Here is a 24,140-nt window from a genome sequence, read left to right as displayed (position 1 = left end):
TTGCAAATCCATGCCATGCAAGCCCAAATGTACGAATATCTTGTTTAGAATAATCAGGATTGGGAAAATTTACAGTCATTGTTCAACGTTTTTTTTGTCTTTCTTCACCTCCTTTCAAGTTCGAATTTAAAAAAAAAATAGAGATTGGGTTTTTTATTAATATGAAGATTACACTCACCAAAAATCAGGTTGATTTCTTGATTTGTTACTGAGAAATTAAAAAAATAGCAGGGTTTCAAAAAAAATTCAAAAATTTATTTTAACCCTTGAAACTTGGAATTTCAAAAAATCTAGAAATTGTTTATTAGGTACTCACATAAAGATTACACACACAAAACAATCAAGCTGATATCTTCATTTGTTACTGAGAAATTAAAAAATTAGTAAATTTCATTATTACTCCATTTTACCCCTTTAAACTTGGAATTACAAAAAATCCATTGTTAGTGTGTAGTTACTCTGTAAGAAGAACATGTATACAAATTTTCATCAATTTATCTTTAGTTTTTGCTTGATGTTGATTATGAACAACTTATGTTGTTATAACAACAATATGTTATCTTCAGTATTAATAAGACCTCTATTGAAAAAATATCTTGGGTGCAGTTCACTGTAAGAAAGGCGCATGAGAATTTAGCGGACCGCCACCTAGCGGTCTGAATGAGGAGTGCAGCACCATAATGGATTATTTATTATTTATACATTTTAATTAATAATTTTTCAGTTTTAGATAACATTTCCAAATAACTGTGAACTGTTATATCGAGTGTGTACCTGATACATGCAAAAGTTAGCCTTCAGTCAACTAACAAATACCCCATTTGGATTTTGAAAATTGGACGATTGTTTGCAGAGATATTGTAAGAGCACCCCATTGCACCTCCCAAAACAGCACCCCGTTTGTTACCAGCTGATGGTGATGATTGGTCTAGCATCCCATGTGGTGCTTGCATACCTCACCACTTTAGCCTCAAACTCAAACCCAGCTTACACAGTGATTGAAGCTCACAGTTCATTAAAGTTTGTGCTTCAACTGGCAAATCTCCACTACTACATATATATTTATTATCTTTTTTTTTTTGTGGAATATCCAAAAACCTTGTCAGTTATGATAAGAAACATGGGTAAAAATTTAGTTGCGACTGATCGAGTAGTTTTTTTGTTTATCCCACACAAAGAAACAAAAACCCTCTTCCTCTTTATATAAGTATAGATTACCTTATCACATTTGACTTCTATTTAAACTTTGAATGACAATTGGATGATAAAAATCATACAAAACTTATAACTGTTGTATGTTTGTAATATAATTACATATGAATAATTATAATCATTTTTAACAGTAATTATATTTGAGATTGCACAGAAAATTTTCTTATACTACTGAATTTATCAAAAAACCATCTTTTGCTTCAAAAAAGTGTACACAAAAAAAAATTAACAATATTTTATGATAATAAATGAATGAATACTTACATGTAGCAGGCTGTGGACATGTTATTACTCCAACTTCTTCAGCTTGGTGGCTAGGAACCCTATGTATTGGAATTATCACAGTTTCTTTACCATTTTCATCTTTGCTAACTACTCCAAATTTTATATCATGTCCATCTGAATAAAATCCCCATCTGAAAATTATGAAGGTCAAATATTTGTTGAATTAATATCTAAAAAAATCAATCTTTTGGCCAGATTTGGAATTTTTCATACAGTATAAAAATAAATTTATTATTAAGAAGCTGTAATTTAATGTGATGCTGTTTCTTATTATGAAAATAAATATATCAGTGGGTGAAAAGAAGAGTAGTTTACTTGAAAGTGAATATGCATTTAGTAAATACAATTATGTTAGAATTTGTGAAATTCAATTAAATAAACTTACTTTTAGCAACAGAAAACGGATTTTGGATTAAGTATCTCTACATTTAGATATAGGATAAGGTTACATCAAATAATTTATTTGTCCACCAGGGACAATAGTAGTCACCTCACCAAGGGCAATGCAGTTACAATCACTTGCTGATAGATAAGAATTTTAGCATGTGAAAGCTGCCATCTGGGATTTGAACCTAGAACCTTCTTGATGAAAGGGTAAGATACTACTGCTCAGAGTAATAAAACTGTTTTGAGAATAATTTCTGGTTTTTCCGATTACTTTCTAACCTGTAATTATATAATTAGGTACATATTATAAGAATAAAAAAATAAAGGACATTATTATTAATTAATAATAATAATAAATAGTGTTAAATGCCTTAAAAGTTAAATATAATGCTCCATAAAATAAAAGGATTTGGGGCAGGTAATAAAACACTGGAAATAACTTGACAAACACCAACAAATATGATTAAAGTTAAAATTTATGGGAAATCTTTCAAAACTGTAACTGAATTTAGAAAAAGAGATGAAGTACTTCCACTTCTTTTTGACTGTGCTTTAGGAAAAAGTTGAAAGAGCATAATGTCAGTAAATATATAACACTGGGAAGATTAAGGAATCTGTAGGGTGTCTAGCTTTTGCAGACGACTTAGTTATAACAGATCTAGACTTATAAACCACTAAAATGGGATTAGAACTTCTCAAAGAAAAAGTGGAAACAGCAGGTCTGTAGGTTTCATTAAAAAAAAAAAAAAAACAGAATATGTGCCCAATGATAAAAGTGCACCAGAAGTACTCAAAATAAGTTAGAGAAACATTAAGAAAACTAAAAACTTTAAATACCTTGAAGAAAACATCAATCTCAAAAATGAAAAAGAGGCAGTTAAGGTAAGAGCAGAAAACTGAAAAAAGCTTTTATGAAAGATAGAGTTTTTATAACAAAAAATGTTTGTCTAAAAGGAGTAAATTAAAAGCATTATAATGCAGTACTAAAATCAGAAATTCTTTACAGCTCAGACACAATTACTTTTAATGGGATAAAAGAGTTACAATAGAAGATTTAGAAAAGAAAGAAAAAATGCTGAAGAAAATATTAGGTACAATCTGAAAAGTTAGTAATTATAGAATAAGATCAAACTGTACAGTTTTTATTGAAAAACAACAAATTAAATTACGAAAAGAAGCGTTATTTTTTATGTTCAGAGAATGGATAAGAGATTATCAAAAAAAATTTACAACTTTTTTGAAAATAGGAAAACTGACCAAAGTTTGAGTAGATAAACTAGAAAAGATCTAGAAGAAATATTAATTAAAGATTTAATATTTTACAGACCTAACTTCAGAAATAAAACTAAAGAATTTAAAAGTTTTGAGTAAGAAAAACTTTTAAATAGTTTTTAATTTTTATCTTTTAAAAAAAGTTCCAGGAAGAAAAAAAGAACATCTAAAGAGAATTAATGGTCAGAAGAAAGGAAAAATGCCTTCGAATGCACGAGAGAACACTGGAGAAAAATTAAAGAGAAATAAGAAATAAATTTCATTTTGAGATACAGAGCTGATTGGGAAAAATAAAACAATATGTTTATGTAAGAGTTTGAAAATGAGCATGAGAGAGTTATATAATATTTTTTTTTATAATATATTTTATTATAGAAGATATTAAGAGGCATAGCTTTAAGCAATTGCCATCTCAGTTATTATGCTTATTTTGTAGCCAGTAGACATAAAATTTTGAGTTTTCAGATTCACAGCCAGCTTCCAACAGATTCATACAGTGTAACAAAGTAAATTCATACTTTTATTCTTATCCATTTGAATAATTATTATAAGCAAGTAAATTAAATTAAATTTATTTCTGTATTTATAACAGTACAAACAAAAATAAATCAGTATATTTGAAATGATTGTTATTATATGCTGATGGTTTTTTATTATTATTAAATTGTTAGGTTCTATGCAAGACAATAAACTAATTGAATGCAGGTTCCCTGTGGGTTGTTCATCTCCTTCTGCTTTCCTTATCTGTCATTCCTGTTTTCTTAGATGAGTACCACAGTATTTGGATAAATTGCTGCTGTGGTTTAATCTGCAGTGTCATGCTAATACTTTTCAGTATTAGCATCTATTTCTAACGTAGCACATATTGGTGGAGATACTTTGTGCTTATAGAACTGTCAAAGGACTCTGTTTTCTATCAGAAGCTATTCAGAAAGTAAAAGTAATGATTAGTTTCTATTGAATAAATCCAGGCCTCCTGTTCTTTGTAAAACCTATCTCATCTAATGTAATGCTGATTTATTTTTCTTACTTTAGAAAACTTCCTTCTTCTGCAGCAAGGTAATCTATACACAATTTGTCTCCCTTCTTTACTGTAGTGGCTGTATAACTTTCTTTTGTATCTAATGCTAACTTTTCCATTCTTTTTTTCATGTAAAATGTCTTAGGAATTTTACCACCTTGAGGAATCTGAAAAAATAGAAATAAAAAAATTTAATATTTTTTAATTATAACATTACTTTATTTAATAATGAAGATTATCTGCCCATGTACTCTAATGAAAACCTAACTCTACAGTAATTTTTCACAACACTCTATAAACTTTTAACTGGATATATTTTACAGTTTATCAGATTTTAACATATGATAAATTATTATTCAAGGCAATCCAGGACTTGCATTCTAAGTAAATTTTACTGTAACAAATCCTGCAAAGGAAAGTATTATTTCAACATTTAATTATAACAAAATGACAGAAATTGTCTTGACAACTTTTTTATTCATAAATCAGTTAATACTCATGAATGTATTTCAAAAGTGTAACAGATCACTAATAACAAGTAAATAATACAGTATATTTGATAACATATGAAAAAGATGTTTTTCACTTAAAATTTTAGCATTACATTTACTGAGAGCAAAGAGTAGGTGAACAACACAAGAAAATAATTAATGTACCATCAATTAATGTTTATGCTAAAAGAAGATTTAAATTTAAGTATTATAAACTAACTATAAGTCTATATGTAAATATTTTTTTGATGATTCCTAATAATAATAATAAATATAAAAAAAAAATGTTCCTATTCTATTATTACTATAGTAGAACTATTATGAATTATTTTTGATTTAATTAGTAAAGGAATTGAAAACGGGCATGAACTTGTCAGACTGCATAAGTTTTCTATCAACTTTAATAATTTCAGCCATATCTCAGCTGATTTGAACAAATGAGATATCCTTTTGTTCACAATGAAAGGCTTAAAATTTATGTTATAAAATATGTGATAAAAATAATATTTACAGAACTATTACTGATTACAATATATTAATCCCTTCCATTTTGGAATTTTTGAACTTATTTATTTTTTAGACATTGGTCGGGTAGATGTGCATCAAATTTCATTAAAATATTTTGGTACTTTCTGATTAAACAGAGGCCATTCTAACACAGCACGCTGCAACTGTTTGGTTGAGGATATAAATAAAGGCCTATACTGTGTGTACATGTTTGAGTTTTTTTATATAATAAATAAATAAAATTATAAATATAATCTAACCTCAATCGAGGCAACGTCTTTTAGGCGGTTATTGGTTGACCTGGTGCAGTTAAAAAAAGATAGCAAAAAAAAAAATAATCTAACCAAATGTTGGAGTTTTTTTAAAAAAATATCATTCTTCCATCTGGAAACAGGTGGCCTCTGTTTAATCAGAAAGTACCAATATTTTAATCTATTTTGAAGATATACATTTTTATTGAAAAGATATAAAATGGAGGACAGAAAGAAAATGAAACAAACCCACATTAACTTTTTTTTATAAATTTGATGTGCTGAATCAGTCCTATGAATTTGGCCACATCCCGGATACTCTTTATTTAGTTGTGGCTAATGATCATAGAAAAAGAAAAAAAAATTATTGTGAAGATTAATTAAAAGTAAATTTTGAAAGTATACTCTTTATTTCAATGTATTTTTTACCTGGTAATTGCTGTGAATAGTAGTTGAAAGAGAAATTAGAAAAGGGATCAGAACACTTAAAAAATTAAATGGATGATAAACTGTTGGAATAAGTCCCCATTTTTTTTATAAAATAATTGTAAATTAAAACATATTACACAAGCTCTTAATAATCAGTAACTAAATACCACTTAAACCTTTTTAATTTACAGATTAACTGGTTCTCAAAATCCTTCAGTAAGTCATCTAATGCAGTAGTGCTGAAATAAAGTTTTATGTTAATAAAAAAATTTTGTAAAATCTGTACTTGCCTTCGAAGGACACCGTGGATCACCATCTGGATCTACCATTGTACCACCAAAATGCGCAGGTAATTGATCAGCAGGAATTTGGTTTAAGAGTACTGGTTGCCATTTAGATGGATCTGCTTTAAATATTTGTATTTTACTGATTGTATATTCATTCAAAAATGTCTTTACTACAGAAAATGCTAATGCAAAAACTTTAGGTGCTGAAAAAAAAGAAACTTTATTATAAATAATAAAAAAATGGATAATATGGATCTGAACTGAGTAATCTAAATCTCCTAGATATTGGGACTGGGACTTAAATTTTTTTTAATTAGTGAACAGCTTTACCTAATATTTTATTTTAATTTATTTTGTGTTAATTATCTTAAATTTAAGTATATTATGTATTATTTTTTTATTGTTATTAGGGTATCAACTATTAAAGTGTGACCAGACACTAATAAAAGCCAGCAGCAAATAAGTAAACTGTACTCATCATTGTATAACTTAGATAGCCTGTGGAATCTGACTTATGAAGCGTGGCTAATTGCTGGGATTTTATCCTTACGTTGTAATTTTACTGGATGATACTTGCTGTGATGTTTCAGGAGGTGTGAAAAATAATGTAGAGAATATAGTTTTCAATCTTACTCTGGATCTTTCTTTAATATATTATTATTATTATTGATATTATTTAATCTTGTAACAGGATTACTGTGGCCACATTGCCTAGTAGTCTTAATGATGCGATAATCTCTTCAAAGCCCCTACTCTACTCTCTCTGCTCTGGGTTTTTTTATACAGCATTTTTTCAGTTCCAACATTTTTAAAATGAATAGAACTACGGATGTTCAAATGTTCTAGCCATCTGTCACAAACAGACATACATGGATACCTTAAGGATTCAGCCCCTCTATTGTACTATGAAATATATGGTAATCCTTCTCAACATTGAAATAAAAATGGCCAAAAAAAAAAAGATAGAATTTTAGACTACAATCATAATTTTGAAATGGAAATATACAATCCCAGTTTTCAAAGCATTTACAAGTATTATCTGTGAAAGGGATTGAATTAATTGAGGCAATCAAGAAATACAGGCATTTGTTATTTTGCTCTATTGGAGATGAAAAGAAAAACAGGGGATGTCAAGAGGTAGGCTGTATTCTATTCTGTAGTGGACTAAAGTACCTGAAAGTAAGAGAGCAGCAGCTGGAATGGCTGAATTAATACATCCAGGGATAAAATAAAATAAAAAAAGATGAAATTTCACAAATGAGTAGTTAATGTCAAGGAAAAGGCTTGTACAACTGACTGAGGTGTGTAAAAATGACTGTGGAGAATGTGCTTTGACATTCAAAGATAGTGATGATATTCCCTACAATAATTTGGAGAATATGCTGTGAAAAACGACATTATTTGATTTGATTGATCCAATCAGAACACGTAATTGATTTTTCAACGATCATACTACCTCCATGGTTGTGTCCATTGAGAATCTATAGAATAACTTTAGTGTTTAGAGAAGGGCTAAGTTGATTAATTTAGTCAGAAGACTTTACCAAGTCTTGAACAAAGAGTTCAAAGAAAACAAAATGCGAAAATAAAATAAAAATATGAGTATTTTGTTCAGTTTTTATTTCCACTTCAATAGAATAGATCCTAACATTACAGCATTGATGCAGTTTGCAGGCCATGAAAAGGAACCAGGCAATAAACTGAAAAAGTGGTTTTGGAAGAAGTATATAAAAAATATATACATTTTTAGGTCATTACGCAAAAAAAAAGATAAAATGAACAACCATTTTTGAAGTATCAGAAAACAACAAAAACTGAACTAACCGAAGTGAAATGATACTGAAATGAAAGTGCACATTAAGAGATTTCATTACAGAATGCATTAACAAAGAGAAAAAAAGATAGGGATGATTTAGGATCATGGCACAGAACCAGGAGGAATACGATATTCTACACTATTATACCTTTTGGTAAAAGAAGAATGGAATTAAAAGTAAATAAAAAAGCTAGACTTTATGTACACATACATAAGCAAATTGAGATTATTATTCAATTGGTTGTCACTGGGCAAGCGGACTTCAAATGGTTGGCCTACATTTCAAGAAATTTATGTTTAATAGCCAGAGCCCTATATGTTCTCTTTGTCGTATAGTAATCTGCACACTTCATTGATCTTCATTTGAGTCAAGAGGTTATGAGTTCAGAATCAATTTCGTGATATGAATAGTTTTATTTAATAAAAAAAATAATCACTTGTTTTTTAAATTAACATTTTATTTCATCATTTTCTGATATTCTAAATCCTTAGCTGGCTAACCAGCCTATAACAAAGAAGTATAAAAAGTGTGATTTTTGCATATAATTATAAAAATACCACACATTAAAATTATAACACTATTGTAATATAGAGGGAGTAAAACATATCTCTGATCATAAGATAAAATAATATAACATTACCTTATAGTGGAAAAAACATAAATAGAAGTAGTCTACTAATAATTTTAGTTGATTTACATCTTGGCAAAAAAAAAACGAAGTATATAAAACATATGTTGGACAACAAAACTTTTTTTAATAACAATTGTCAAGTAAATGCAATCAAAATAACAATATAATGAACTTACCGTTAATAATGTAGCAATTTTTTAATATTTCTGGATAATTTGCTTCATACATTTGAACTAAACTCAATACTACTTCACCAGCTGCAAACACAAGAATAAAAAAAATAAAATAAAATAAAAAACCAGTTATTATATTAACAAATCGTTTGATAAGTAAACATTAATATTTTATGCAGCCCCTCGGTTCATAATTGCGTCTAATATAGAGCGTGTCAGAAATGGGTAGATGAGATACGCTTTTGATAAAAGGTACACTAATCTAGCAATTCTGCAAAAGGATCAAGGAATACCATGATTATAAGTTTTACAAAATATAAAAAGTTAAAAAACGTTTAGTTTGATACATAAAAATAAGCATTTTAATTAATCCAGTGAAATCAAAAATAAATTTCAGGTATAAAATACAAATGTATGAAAATATTTTACAGACTATTGTGATATCCTTTTCATAAAGCTTTAATATTATTATATAAAGGATTATATTTTAATATTGATCATTACAAGAAATTAAATTCATTCTTTTACAGCTGTACATCTTTGTTGAGACCACAACTAATACTTGATCTGGATAGCCCATTGGTTAAATAATGTTTTTTCAATCAAAGGATTAAATTCAAGCTCAGAAAAATTAAGATTTGTTATTTTATATATGAATCTTTAGCCACAAAGCTGTAAGGAATACCTCATCTTTATGATAGGGAAAGTTACAAGTAGCTATACCACAGTGGTTGCTGTGATGTTAGGCAACCGTACTACTTCAGCCTTGTTTTATGGAATGAGCATTTAATTCAGAACAATTTTAATTTTAAAAACTAATCATACAAACCCATATCACGTTTTTAATTAGACAAATAGACCAATTTATAATTATTTTATAATAAGGTGATTTACGGTGCTACAGAGTTAAGGTTCAAATCAGTTAAGTGAATATTTTTTCTCAGATCACAACATAATTATACATTAATTAAATTACTTAAGGCACAGTAGTGAACTATTTCATGGATAACGAAAGAAATTACTCCAGCATTTACTTGGAAAGATCAAGGAAAACTTTGATCAGCAGCGTTATGAGGAACAAAATTACTAAATAAAAAAGAGCAGTGGTTATTATATGTATAATTAATAAATAGAAAAAGATAATAATAATCATATGAAATAATAGTGATGCAACTATATGAATATAATAAATGCATAAAACAGAAATTGGAGGTTGACCTGCTTGGCTAGACTTGAATCTTCAGATAAGAAATCCATTGAGCTACCCTAATCCATTAGTCATTATCAAGGTCATTGGAAATGTATAATTGGTGGAAGATAAATATTACATTGCTTTGGTCTTTCTTCTTTATTAATAATGTAAATAATATTTAATTTCAAATAAATTTTTGGAAAATTTTTCAATTATAAAAAAGTTTGTTTTATAATTTTCTTACTCAGTCCTCTTACAGTGTACAAACAAACTGACTTAAATCAAAATAATGGATTAGTTCATCAATTTTGTATAAAATAAAGGAAAAAACAAACAAACTGTTTTAATTATTAAACAATGTAGAGACAAAATTTCCATTTTATATGAATATTTAATAATCAATAAAGTAATAAATTAACTAATTAAAACAATAATTTATTATATATATTTAAAATAAATTATTTATATAAATATATATAACATTTATATCACTTATATATATAGTTTTATATATAAAACTACATCAGACATCCCAGGTAGAACAATTAGGCATTTATTTGTGTATGTTTCCTAAACTGTAACAAATAATACATTATTTTTTCTGAGAACTCTAATTGAGTAAAGATTACTTTAAATAGAGGTATATCATTCATTTTTATCTAGCTAATACATGACGTACAACACTATAAATCTTTTACTATTTCACATTAATTTATTCAATAAATGATATCAAATAATAATATTGTTAACTGGTTTTCGTATTTATGCCAGTTAACTCTGAACAAAAGTAAAAAAAAAAAAACATAAAAAAAATGTTGACAAAAGATTAATTGATAGAAGTTTAGTAAATAAATAAAAAAAATATTAAAAATGTTAAACTAGAATAGTTGTAAAACTGGTATATTTCACCTTTACAATTAATTACCTTGTGACTTTTATCTAAACTATTTTATATTTAAACTTGAAAAGTAATAATTACATTAGATTTTATTACAATACCAACTAGATTACTTTTTTAACTTTATAAAAGTTTATTGAATAAATTAATAAATTCTTAGTCCAGTTTATGAAAATGGTAATTATAGACTGAGATATAATGAAGAAATTTACCAACACTCAGAAAATTTAATAACAACATTAAAAAAAAGATTATTTTTCTTTGGACACCTTTTTAGAATGGCCAATAATCATGTTGCAAAACAAATATTTAATTACTTTTATAAAGGGAAAACTGAAATTAATGGACGAAGAGGACTGTATTAAATATGTTTTTGCACAGTACTCCTGGCATTATTGTGTAAACCAGTTATTTGTAAGGGACATACTATTTTTTTTTTAATGGGTCACACATTCATGTTAAATTTCAGTTTGTATGCATGCAGTTTTAATTACAATTTTTTTATATCTGTTAAATGCAGAATGTTATTTGGTCACAAAGTTTTAGTTTTTCTAATTCTGTGGAAAATGGTAATTGCAGCCACTAAAGGGTGACGTTTTGTCTAGTTTTTGCATGAATCACATTAATTGGCAAATTATTATTTGCTTTGTTATTGATTATATTCTTGTAATCACTACTTTTATGTGTTAATAAGTTTTATATTACTTTTATTATTTATTCATGTGATAAATTACACGTTAGTGGTTCATATTAAATGTTGAGGCACTGTAGGGCTTTACAGCTTGTAGTAAGTTGGTAAAATCTTAAACAAAGATTTTTACATTCCTAGATCAGGCTCCTGGTTGATTACTAATAAATCTTAAGTTGGTGAAGGTTTATTTATTTCTTCATGAATAGATTTGTTTAATTAATATTTTTAAATTATGTGACTGAAAAGGAAAGGTCTTGTCCCAGTATTTTTGGACTAATCCATTCCAAGTGCTGTTTAGTCTTTGTGTAATAGTTTCTTGGTGGTAATATTAGTTCATTCATACATATGTAATTCATTTTTACTATAAAATTATTTATTTATTGTATATTTGTTAAAGAATTAATAATTAATATAATAAAATTTATATCTTTTCTTGAAAGTTTTTTCTTTTAAACATTTTTCATTGTTCCATTTATATTTTTTTCCAACTTTATTACTTTTTTTTTTTTTTTATTGAATTTTTGGTCCTTCTTATTTCTATTTTTATTCATGAATTTAAATTATTAGTCAAACATAACACCTATGTTATTTTTTTAATTTGCACATGTTCACTTAAACAAGATTATCATTTTTATTTCTAGCTCTATCTATTCATGTTTTTATTAAATAAATATATTAGTAATTTTTGAAACAGAAATTTCACAAATATATGTATAATAAAATATAAATTGAAGTTTGTTATAAGTACATGTATATGTATTTCTCATAAATTTAATTACTAAGAAATATGAAAGTTTTCTAATTTTACAAGAAAAATAAAATCTAGGAAACATACTAACCAGGTCTCCATGCATACTGACGAAGATTAAAATCTGTCATATCAATGACTGCTACCAATTGGGCAGCTTGTGGGCCGTGTAATTCAGCTTGACGCCTTGCAATAGACAAATATTCTTCTAATTTTCTTATTGTTACTTTCATAAAATCACTTTTACTAACTGAATGCATAAATCCCCACATATCTAATCCAGCAAATGGTAATACTATTACTGGTGCACCTTCCTTATCGTAACCACAAATTCCACTTGGAAAATACTTTGAAAAAACTTCTGGTGGTTCGTATGATTCCAAACAATCAGAATCCCACTCTTGACGCCATTTCATTGACTGCAACATATAGGTTAAACTAAATTATTAAAGTTTTTTAATATCTATTAAGGCACCCATTATTACATACAGTAGAAGTTAATGACTACTTAATATTAAGAATAATTGAAGAACACTTCCTTAACATCCATTTTTTAATTTTATTATGCATAAAAACAGTGTAGAAATAATTTAAATTTATTTAATTACAGAGGTTGGTAAATTATTTTTAAAATCCATTAAAAGGCTTAAAAATGAGATGCATCAAAATAAATTTACATTAATATTAAATTTTTTTTAACACATTCTTCATTTTATTATAAATTTAGTAGGTGTGTTGTAACAAAATATTTAAATTTAAAATTATTAAAGGTTGGGAAAAATGTTTCTTTGCATTTTAAAGCAAAACTAAAACAAGGTTTTTTATATTTTTTAAATTAAGTTGATTAAGCCAAATATGAGTTATTTTGATTGACCATGTTTTGCCATTTTTGAGGTAAAATCATAATACCATCACTATATAAAGCTTTTGTGTTTTCTGGACGAAAATCTGTGATAAGTGATTTTCATGGGTCTCTTTTGAAGCTAATTTTATACTGTTGAGAGAGATCTGTAGAGACTGAAACAAATAATAGTCTGATGGTGCAAGATCAGCAATATAACGGTAGATGTTCAAAACTTCTCAGCCAAGGTCTATCAGTTTTTGAGGGGTCTGGTGTTGTGATGGAAGACTACATCTTTCCTACTGATCAATTCTAGTGCTTCATTTCAATTACTTGGTGTAATCTTTCTTATTGTTGTCAGTACAGGTTAGAATCAATTGTTTCACTCCAACGGCTCATTGTGAACAATTCCTTTCCAATCCCACCACATACTCACACAGCATCACTTTTCTTGGGGGTTAGTCTTGGCTTTGCCACTGTTTGTGGACCTTCACCTTGCTTCCACCACAGTTTTTTCTGTATTTTTGATTGTGATCTTGTTTTCGTTGCCTATAATGAGCTTTTTTAAAAATTGTTCGATTCTGTTACATTTTAATAACAATTCGCAGATGTTTTAATCCATTTAACTTTTCATTATAAAATTAAATGGCCCTCGAACATTGAGTTTTTCTCTGTAACCAGCTTTCTTCATACAGTTTAAAATTTATTTGTGTTTGATGTTTAGTTCATTACTGATATCACAATTACAGTCTTACTTAATTTTTTCCATTATTTTATCGACTTTTTCAGTCATTGGATGTCCAGAGATGCATCATTGACATAAAAATTTCCAGATTAAGAATGTTTGAACCAAGCTTTGTGCTACATGTACTGACACTGCATTATGTCCATAAACATTACAAATTTTTTAAGCAGTCTAAGTCGTATTCTTCTCTTTTTTGTAATAAAATTTTAAAATATACAGAATTTCTTCTTTATTTTCACTCATTTTCAAGATGCAGTAACTTTTAAATAAATAAACTAATATAATCGTAACCTTTCTAAAATTAGTCACTGATATGTATCTTACAAAAGCACATAAGCGTTGCCAGATTTGATTAATATTACTAGAGTTATGCAGTCCTAAAACCATCTACTGGGAGAATATGAAGAAACTTCTTCTCCAACTCCAGTATTATGATACATTTATTTTTGTCATTGAAACAAATTTTATTATTAATATTCTATGCAGTACATTATTAATCCAATTAATAATCATGCAATGTGAACAAAAGTTTCCATCAATCACTTATCTTTTTTAAACAGGCGATCAGATCTCATGTTAGATTATTAATGTGAAGTTTGTTATTGTATAAAGTAATCTCAGATTAAAAAAAAAACTTTCAGCTATGTACTATGATATTTTATCAATAAAAGAATTGCATACTGACGTAAAAAAATGAGGAAAAGCAATTTATATGACGGGCAATGTGTTAATGAATTTGTCTCAAGTTGTCTTCATTTAGGCATAGTATAACTGGGAAGCATTGTATTTATTTTAATAATTCATAGTATTACTTGCTTTGAACTTTGCTTGAGTGCCCTTGAGTGGTTTTTTTTTTAGAAGTTTCAAAACTATTATCTCAGAAAACTAAAAAGTTATTATGCCTCTTGATCAGATCCAAAGGATTTGTGTAGATAAACAAATATTTTATTTTGATTAGTAATATATTATGTAGATAATATCTGGAAGAGGTAAACAAGATAGATATAAAAGAAACTATTCCATCATTTGCCTGAATGGATTGTAGGTAGTAAAATACCATAGTAAATAGTGCCTTAATCAGAGCACTGTCACAAAACAGCTGATTAATTTATATTTTAAGAAAAAATAGTTTTTCTTTTAATTAATGGAAATTTTTTCACGTAAAAAAATAAAAAAATAAAAGTAAAAAGAAATTGTGTTAATAAATTTGTTATTATTGTTAATATCTGTTAATATTGTTTGATTATTGTATTTATAATATTGAATAAATAAATCTGTTATTTTGATTGTTACACAATAATATATTATGTTGTAGATCAAGTCATATATTTGCCTAGATGAATCAAGTGATAACATGGTAAAACCTTGATCATAGTAACATCACAAAATACATAATTATAAAAATAAAAGTGGTTAAACTCAGTCTAGAAGACATTAATGCTAATGATTTAAGCACATATTAAATATAGAGATGCAAAACATTTTTATTAAATTGTTTTTATCAGAATAATTAAAAAATCATCAAAAAGAAATATTGTTTTCTCTTAAAGAAAAATATTTTAATTTTATTTTAAATAAATTGGTGGGAAAATCTTTTAGATGGGTCAGTAATTTCTTAAGTAATGCAATGGATGGATAATAAGACCCTTTCTCCCTCCTAGGTTGCTACTCCCAGAAATATTGAAGTTCTTTTATAAAATTAATGTTATTAGAAATACAATTTATCTTGGGTCCAAAATATAGTATTAGTTAGTACAGCATATTCAGGTTGAATTATTTAAAAGAAATTATTATTTATTAAGATACTTATGTAAATAAGTTCATATAGATATAAATTTATGCATAATAATAAGAAAGTTTAAGGACAGACTGAGGAGAAGCAGCTCTCTTATCTTTCAGTAATAAATGATAAAAGAGAATTAATTGTAATTATTCAGAATCAGTCAGTTAATACAAAAACAGTTTTGTTTGGTGGCATCCTGACAGAGGTCAAACTGATGACCTTCTTGATGATGACCTTTGTTAAAGCCTATCAGGACTAGGAATGGAGGGGGAGGTGTGGCAACCACCTCTGTTCCCAGATCAAATCATCCTCACCACCATGGTGTGGTGGGGTCAGGAAGATCTGATCTAGTAGACATAGATGTTTTTTTCTTACAAATAAGTGAATATAATATTTGTACATTAGTTAGTAGTTTTACTGTACTTAATTATTATACAAATTCTGCACTTCTTACTTTATTAATTTATATTTTTTTTGTTTAAGATTTTATATTTTATAACTTCATTGAAATAATATATGCTCTTATTTTGTTAACTGTAATGGCAATTGGGTCAGAGATTGATACAATTGTCAAAATATTGTTGGCAGACGTATTAAATGTTAAGAAACATATTGTTGGAAATTTTAAATAATAAGTCAGTATGAAGTAATGCAGCAATTGTACATTCTCTGTATCACTAATAACAAATAACACTTTTCAGCAATCATCACTGGAAGAAATAATAATAAATAAAAAATTTAATTTGTCGCTACTAATTAATTATACAAATGTTTTATCACTTTAGAAAAAATAGATACAAAATGGCAAAGTTGTAACAGAGATCTTAGTTTAATTATGAGGGATATTTCTAAAGTAATGACCGCTGGGAAATTTCTCTCATGGCCACACTAGTAATGCACATACTGCATTGTTGTCTGTAAGTTGTCAAGTTGTAGTATCTTTGATTACGTGTGAGTTATTATGTTATAAAATGAATAGGAAAATCGATGTTGCCACCAAATGTGAAATACCTGGAATCATACGCTTTTTAAACCATCAAAACGTTAATCTGGCTGAAATTCATAGGCAGTTGGTTGCTGTGTATGGTGATACATGTTCATGACCATTTATTCCTCAGAAAGGCTTGTGCACATTAGGTGCCGCACGACTTAACGGGACGTCACAAAAAAATCCGAATGGGATCTGCTTTGGAATTTTTGATGCGGTACACAGAAAAAGGTGATGAGTTCCTTAATGCAATTGTTACCGGCGATGAAACATGGATCTCGTATTACACTGCAGTCAAGTGAATGGCATCATCCTCAATTACCAACCAGACCAACAAAGGTCAAGCCACAGCCATTTGAATGCAAACTGATGCCCACAGTCTGTTGGGATCGTTTTGGCATACTGCTGATTGATTTCATGCTACGTGGAACGACTATAAATGCAAAAGCCTTCTACGAAATGCTATGTAAGTTACGGCGCACCATTCAAAATTGGTGATGTGGGCGGCTGACCAACGACGTCGTCCAGCACAGTATGATGTGCTGAAGGTGTTAGATGTTGTACACCATGCTTTTCTTCATCTTGCTATAGGTGCTTGTAGATCGAGCCCTGTCTTAAGCATACTTGTTGAGTGCGGTAAACCATCACTTTGGGATAGATGGAACCAACTTCTAGCATCTTACATTGCATGTCTTAAAGGGCAACCAAATCACCTGGCTTTTAATGCAGTCCTTGTGAATCCTAATTTACAAAGATATGAAGACCGATCTATGTTATGCTGCACCTATGGGTGGTTATACCCGGTGTTTACTACACCTTTTAAATGTTGACACACCTATTTTTTCAACGTATCTCTGTTCATATCCTCCATGGAGAATCAACCTTATAAATTTTATTTTTAACTTTATGATATACAATAAAGAATCAACACTACCTATCGTTTTGAGCAAATGTTTCACCATATTCTCTCCCAAGATAAACCCAGATGCAATAGTATACACAGATGGATCAAAACAGAATGATACTGTTGGATGTGCACTTATTGTTAGTAGTAGAACCTATATGTTTGGTCTACCTAATACAAGTGTATTTACTGTTAAACTGTATACTATTAATAAGGCTTTGAATATTGTTAATCCAAAATACAGTCGTATCCTTTTTTGTAGTGACTTATGAAGTGCACTCCAAGCTTTAGAAGATTTGTGTTCTAGACATCCTACGGTCACTGAAATCTATAATACCATCACTGAGTTGAACCTTCGTAACACACATTAGACTTTAATAATCGAATCCAGATTATTAAAGTCTAATGATGAATTTACAAAAACAGAAAAATATTTCACGAAGTATTAAAAAGTGAAGATTATGTTTTTACAGATACATTATTTCAATGAATAATAATAGATTAATTAAAAAATTTTTGATTTTTATAGCAGCAAAAAGTTAACCAAACTGGCTGATGGAAACAGAAAAAAATTATAGAAGAATTAATTATTTCTGCTGATGGTATTTTTGAAAGAGACTTATTTAGGAAAAGTTTATAATTTTAATTTTAGAAAAATTGAAAGAAAGAAATTAACATCATAGAAAAACTGAAAATTAGAATGTTAGCAATGCACTGAATGCACTGGAATAAGGTATCTAAAAGTCCATAGTTGGCCATAAAAAAACGGAGTGGTTACTGAATGTAGTCTTCCCTGGATAACAAAGGAGAATGTTATATAAAAGGTAAATGTTGATGTATCAAATGGACCTCATAAGGCAATGTGTCTGTAAAAAAAATATGTTCAAAGAATGAAAAATCTATATTCATTAAATTATTGCTTGAATAATTTTCATGTAAATTTTGTTATTTCTCTATGTTTTAGAGTCCATAAATTGTTTTGCAGAGACAATTTCTAAAAAAAAAAATGTAAATTTCATTCGGAAACTAATGTGATGATATCCTTAAAGTTTACATGATTAATAAGTAATCTGACAATGATTTGGATTGTTTAGTTTTTGCCATAGTATGTTTCTCCAAATTTCTGAAAATATTTAAGATTTTTTTAATAGAGTAAAATGGAATGTCATGAATCAGAGCTAATTAGGATTGAAGTATAGCAATGTTTCAAACTGAAAGATAACATGTATGTATAATACTTTGTTATGCATAGAAAGGAATATATAGATTTGTTGCTTTAGCACTCAGGTGTTAGGTGCCACCCATTATGTTACTTTATAATTAAAGGTAAACAGTAATACTACATAACTGCTCTGCAGCAAGCAAGAATTTAATATTTATATAGCTCATTAGTATTTATTTAGTACTCAACGTATAACTTTTTCATAAAAGTTTTATTAGAAAAAATTAAGCTTTGATCAATTTTTATGTTCCATTAATAACTTACAAGTTGATAAAAGTTGAATTACAGTATTTTGCACATTTTAAAGCAGTAAATTAAATATGATAGGAGGAGGTTCACCTTACCCAACTTTAGCTGAATACTCTTTTGAAACTCATGCGGGAAATTAAGCCTTAGCACAATCCATAAAGTTTCAATAAGAAAAAGAATCGGCTTTATTGGCTTCTACCTCCCCAGCCCCAGAGAGAGATCTTCCAGAAGTTAAATCAGAGAGAACTGACCTAACTTCTAGGTATAGAAGAAAAGAATAAGTATATAAAAAAGGAGAGAGAAGAAAAAGGATATGATCAAATCATGCAATTACTGTGAGCAGCCAGCCTTCATGGCGTGAGTGGTAGCATCTTGGACTTTTATCTGGAGGTCCTGGGTTCAAATCCTGGTCAGCCATAGCATTTTCAACACTACAAAATTGTCATTTCATCTTATCTTCTTAAGCAGTACCTAGTATTGTGAGCATGATTGAGGTTGTTTACTGTTTTGCCTAAGGCTAAAAGCTATTCTACTTTTGTTTGAAACTGAAATAAAGAAACACTATATTGGTTATCAGTGGCTTTGTTCTTGAGCTCAAATGCTTAGTGTGCCACATGCCAATAAATTAAAATTATATAATTGTTAATGATATTACTGAAATATTAAATTGTTGATTAAATTTATTAGTTGATTAAATTTATTTTATCATTGTTGACAGTGATAAGTTGTATTAGAAGACAGATAATATATACAGAAGTTTGTTGGTCCAAGTCTCACGTCTGTTGGCAGAAGGAAAAGTTTTACAAGTCCAACTTGTAGTGGAACCATTTGTTTATGTCAGTGCAACTGTAAGTGAAATAAATTATATTCTAAGATTTAATTTTGTAACCTAATGACTTGTCAGATTAAAAACACGATATTGATAACACCTTTCTAATAGATAATACAAGGACTAAAATATTTTTTTTTTTTAGATACATTTCTCTGTTAAACTTAATTTTAGGCACAGTAACCTTTTTCTTGTATGTTTAGCCCTTAAACCCCTCCAATTGGTGGATGATATCTTTTGTATTTCTACGATGTGTTAATAGACAATTTCTTACGCAGTATTTAATTATGATGATAAAAATAGTCACTGTGAAATTACATCTTCTACATACATGAGAACTAATACATGTGATTTTAGATGTGAACTGATATAACAGTTTTTTACTAATAAAACATATTTTATGATTTAAACTTATAAATTTGCCTATAATTTGTATTTTCAGATTTTCCTTATATTGTAAAAACTAAAAACAAAATACAAATGTGAAATTTAAAAAATACAAAATAAACAAATGTACAAATACGAAATATACAAAATTAAAAAAAAAACAAAATGAAAATTATTACTTAGACAGTTGGAGTGATAACAATGGAGTGATACAAATATAATTATGACATTCATTACAAGTAAACAGACAAGTAAACTTGTACATTAAGTACATTACAGGTAAACTTCATTATGGTTCACTTTTGTCATTTGCAATTTTTTCAAAGTTGGATAGGAATATTGAGGCTCACAAGTTAAAAGAAGAAAACATTTTGAATCCCTGAAAACAAATTAGTAGAGATTGGAACATTAGAAAAGAAGAAAATAAATTTGTTGATTAATACCTCTCGAAGCATTTTTTCAGCAGCAGCTGGATCAAAATTTCTGGCTGAAACAAATGAAAGGAAATATTAGATTTTTGGAATAATTATTATCACTTATGATTATTAAGCAAAATACAATTTATCCATTTTTAAATTTTTTTTAAATACCACTACATTAAACTAAAGATAAAATTTTAAGTTAAGCTTAATTTTGGTTTTTTTTTAATCTTTAGCAGTACAATTCATCTCTCTTTTGTCTTGAAGTTAATTATTACAAGTACAAAAATTACCACAAAAATACATTTGGTAGGGATCATTAGCAAATAAACTGGGTCTCTAGGTCTAACTTTGATTAAATTCTAAGATAAAGCTTTTTAGTAACTGGAGGCAGTAATGTAGAAAAATTGAAGTTGAATTGAAATTGAAGTGGAGTCCTGTCAGGTCTCCACTACCATTAAAAATTCTAAGCTTTTATAATCTGGTGCAAATTTTGAAAAATAGATCAATGATGTATTAAAAAAAATTTAAACATGGTTCTTAGAATAATGCAATGTACTGGTAAATCTTGAATATCTATCCCACCAATACAAAATTAGATTAGCTCAATTTTAATTTTGTAAAATTAATTCAGTTAACATGATATTAATAATTTAAAATAGGAATATTTGTCCCGTTAGTATTTTTTGTCTTTTGAAATGGAAGTAAATGTTTATTTGTCCCTATAACTTATACAGATGAAATTAACGGCAACAATTTACCCTTGGAATTGAAATTGTTGCTAAGTTTGTAGTTGATGACTAAACTTGATAATATTTTTAAATTATTAATTGAAAATAATAAACAGCTCACTTTCTTAATGAAACTACTGTTAGTTAATGTGAGTCATTCAGTATAATTAGATAAGGCATTTATATTTTTTAATTCAGTAATACGAGTATTATAAAGTGGATAATCTGTTGCTCTAATATTCATCATAAAAGAAAAATCATACCTTTGAAAAACCTTTGGAAAAAATTGAATTTTATACTGTATTAAGACTTATTCTTTGCTTCACATTGGTGTGATTAATTTTATTTAAGAAAGCCTTTAGGAATTATGGAAAATCAAACGTAAAATGTACCTCATTTTCGTCTTGTTTCCCAACAGGCTAAATTCATTGGTCTAAAACTTTGTAGAAAGATTACCTAAAATCAGTTAATATTTAAATATATGTAAAAAAAATGTTACTATTAAGAACATGTCATTTATAAGTTTAAAAAAATGGTGGTTTGAAGTTGAAACAATCCTTTTTTAATATATATATTAATAATATTTTATATTTATTAATTATTATTAATATATTTATTATTTTATATATTTAAGTTCTCGGTAGAAATTGATAATTTTTTTGAACTGGACAATGTTTTAAACACATTGTTATATGTGCATAGTTTTACAGTTTACTGATAACGTGTTGAGAAGAGATATTTTAACAAATATAAATATTATTTTGTTAATTTTAAATACCCTTATTTTATCTTCTAATGATTTATTTGATAATTACATAGTTGATTATTTTCACTTGGATACTTCATGGAGATTTCTTTTTTCATTTTTTGCAGGATCAAAGTCAGATAGTGATTTGCATAAAAAATACTCATTCATTAAATCAGTTCATAATTACCATGGAACACACATAAAAACAAACAAATGAACTGATTTAATGCCAATTAATAAAATTAAAACAATCCAATTTAGCAATTTTTTCAAGTGCTGTAAATGATATGATTTAAGGGATCGTTTCAGTTTTCCATTGAAATAGTGGATTTTACTCTTTAACCGTTACAAATTTGTATGATTTTTTAATGAAAATTTAAACTTACCCTAATCACTATTGATACAGTTCTTAATGAAATATCTCTTACATTTTTAATTTATAAAAATATAACAAAGTAAGCTAATTCTTGCAGCTATTAATGAGTTTAATTATTGCACTTTTATTCTGTTTGGATTGTTCATTTTGAAAACCGCATCAACTGTGTTAAAACAAAATTTGATTACTAGTAGAATTTTAAAGTAAATATAAAAAAAAAAGAAAAATCATATAAACACTTTACAGAAGTAGCAAAACATCATTGTTTATTTCAGTGGTATGATGTTATTGGTGCACCCATTAAAGCCTTCATGAAATTAAATTGACAGTTTTTTTAGAGCAAAAATTTTTTCTCATTTCATACTCACCAAAAATTTGTAAAAAATTACAACTTATTTGTTCACTTAAAATAATTATCTTACTAGCTAAAATGCCAAACAGCTATTAGTTAGAGACTTAGTAGATAGACTGATATGAAATAACAGTAAAAAACAATCCATAATGCAATATTATCTACTAATATTAAACAAGTACACTGCCGCTGAAAAAATTAGAGTGAGATACAGATCTGCAAGTTTTTGGAAAATCAAACAACTCATTCTTACTTAATAACAACATAAATATATTTTAACATCACATTAGTGAAAATGACATAGTTTTACAAGTCTTTGGACAGAAATGGCTCTTTCTCATTCAGAGATCTATATCTTCGTCTGAAAACAAAAGTGAGGGAAGGCATTTTTGATAGCCTGCACATTCACTAGCTCATTAAGTATACTGGATTTAGAAACATTATGAGTAATTTAAGACTTCAGAAATAAGAATCAGACAAGGATGTTATTAAGAAGTTTTAATGTTAGATAAAGATGTCAAATGTTTAAAGATGATCAAATTGATTAGATTGTAAAATCCGTGCTTGAAAAGTTATAAAAACTTGGATATAATGAGCCTGAGGTTACATTTTGCACTCTTTCATCTAGACTAGACTATTTCTCAGAAAACATGTTGGCATTAAGTAAAGAATAGGGAAACAAATTTAGCATAACATAAAAAGTAGATATCAGGGTGTAAGGATCTATTGGATATCTCCATGATGGCAAACTAATGCTGCTATTTGAAAGAGATAATTTTCATCAGGACCACGGATGAAAGTCCACTAAACATCATATACAATGAAGTAAAAAAGAAAATAATTTGCTTAAAGTATGTTTTAAATTTTTTAGGCATTTATGATTTATTTTAATATTTGATACCTGCATCACTGAAATTAAATTACACAGGCCAAAAAATCAGATTTTTATTTTTTCATATGCGTTTTTACCAATCTCCCATATCGCATAAAGATTTTATAAAAAATGAAAAAAGTATATTTAAAATCTTCTAATTCATATTCCATAGAATTTACACTACACAATGAATGAAATTTTAAAATAAGGGAAAATTTCAGGATTTAGTCAGGTCCTGCAGGTTTGAGAATTCTTACCAGGAGCTAAGTAATTGTAATTACTTTAAAAAAAATGTAATTGTAAAAATGTAATTCCTTTTAAAATGATAATTACAAAAAAAGGGGGTTTTAGAGAGGTCTCATCAACAGAAGAAAAAAACAAACCAAGATTGGTACAAAAA

The 24,140-nt window shown here is 27.7% G+C and overlaps 1 protein-coding gene across 9 annotated transcripts in view; it reads right to left on the bottom strand.

Moving 5' to 3' along the window:
* The window catches only part of LOC142323966 (SEC14-like protein 2), a 195,432-nt gene that overhangs the window by 8,433 nt on the left and 162,859 nt on the right, over positions 1 to 24,140 (bottom strand). For 6 of the 9 annotated variants that reach the window (XM_075364403.1, XM_075364405.1, XM_075364408.1 and 3 more), the window contains 6 exons: positions 20,684 to 20,727; positions 12,384 to 12,711; positions 8,767 to 8,847; positions 6,146 to 6,345; positions 4,187 to 4,344; positions 1,477 to 1,628 (listed from right to left, as the gene is read on the bottom strand). In XM_075364403.1, coding sequence (XP_075220518.1) covers positions 1,477 to 1,628; positions 4,187 to 4,344; positions 6,146 to 6,345; positions 8,767 to 8,847; positions 12,384 to 12,711; positions 20,684 to 20,727 — 963 coding nt within the window. Of the gene's footprint in view, positions 1 to 1,476; positions 1,629 to 4,186; positions 4,345 to 6,145; positions 6,346 to 8,766; positions 8,848 to 12,383; positions 12,731 to 20,683; positions 20,728 to 22,524; positions 22,678 to 24,140 lie in introns of all 9 variants that reach the window. The other 3 variants (XM_075364412.1, XM_075364407.1, XM_075364410.1) reach the window with 2 other exon arrangements.

Source organism: Lycorma delicatula, chromosome 4 (assembly GCF_047948215.1).
Source record: "Lycorma delicatula isolate Av1 chromosome 4, ASM4794821v1, whole genome shotgun sequence".
Lineage (NCBI taxonomy): Eukaryota > Metazoa > Arthropoda > Insecta > Hemiptera > Fulgoridae > Lycorma > Lycorma delicatula.
Note: the sequence above shows the minus strand (reverse complement) of the source record. Positions and strands in the feature narration are given on the sequence as shown.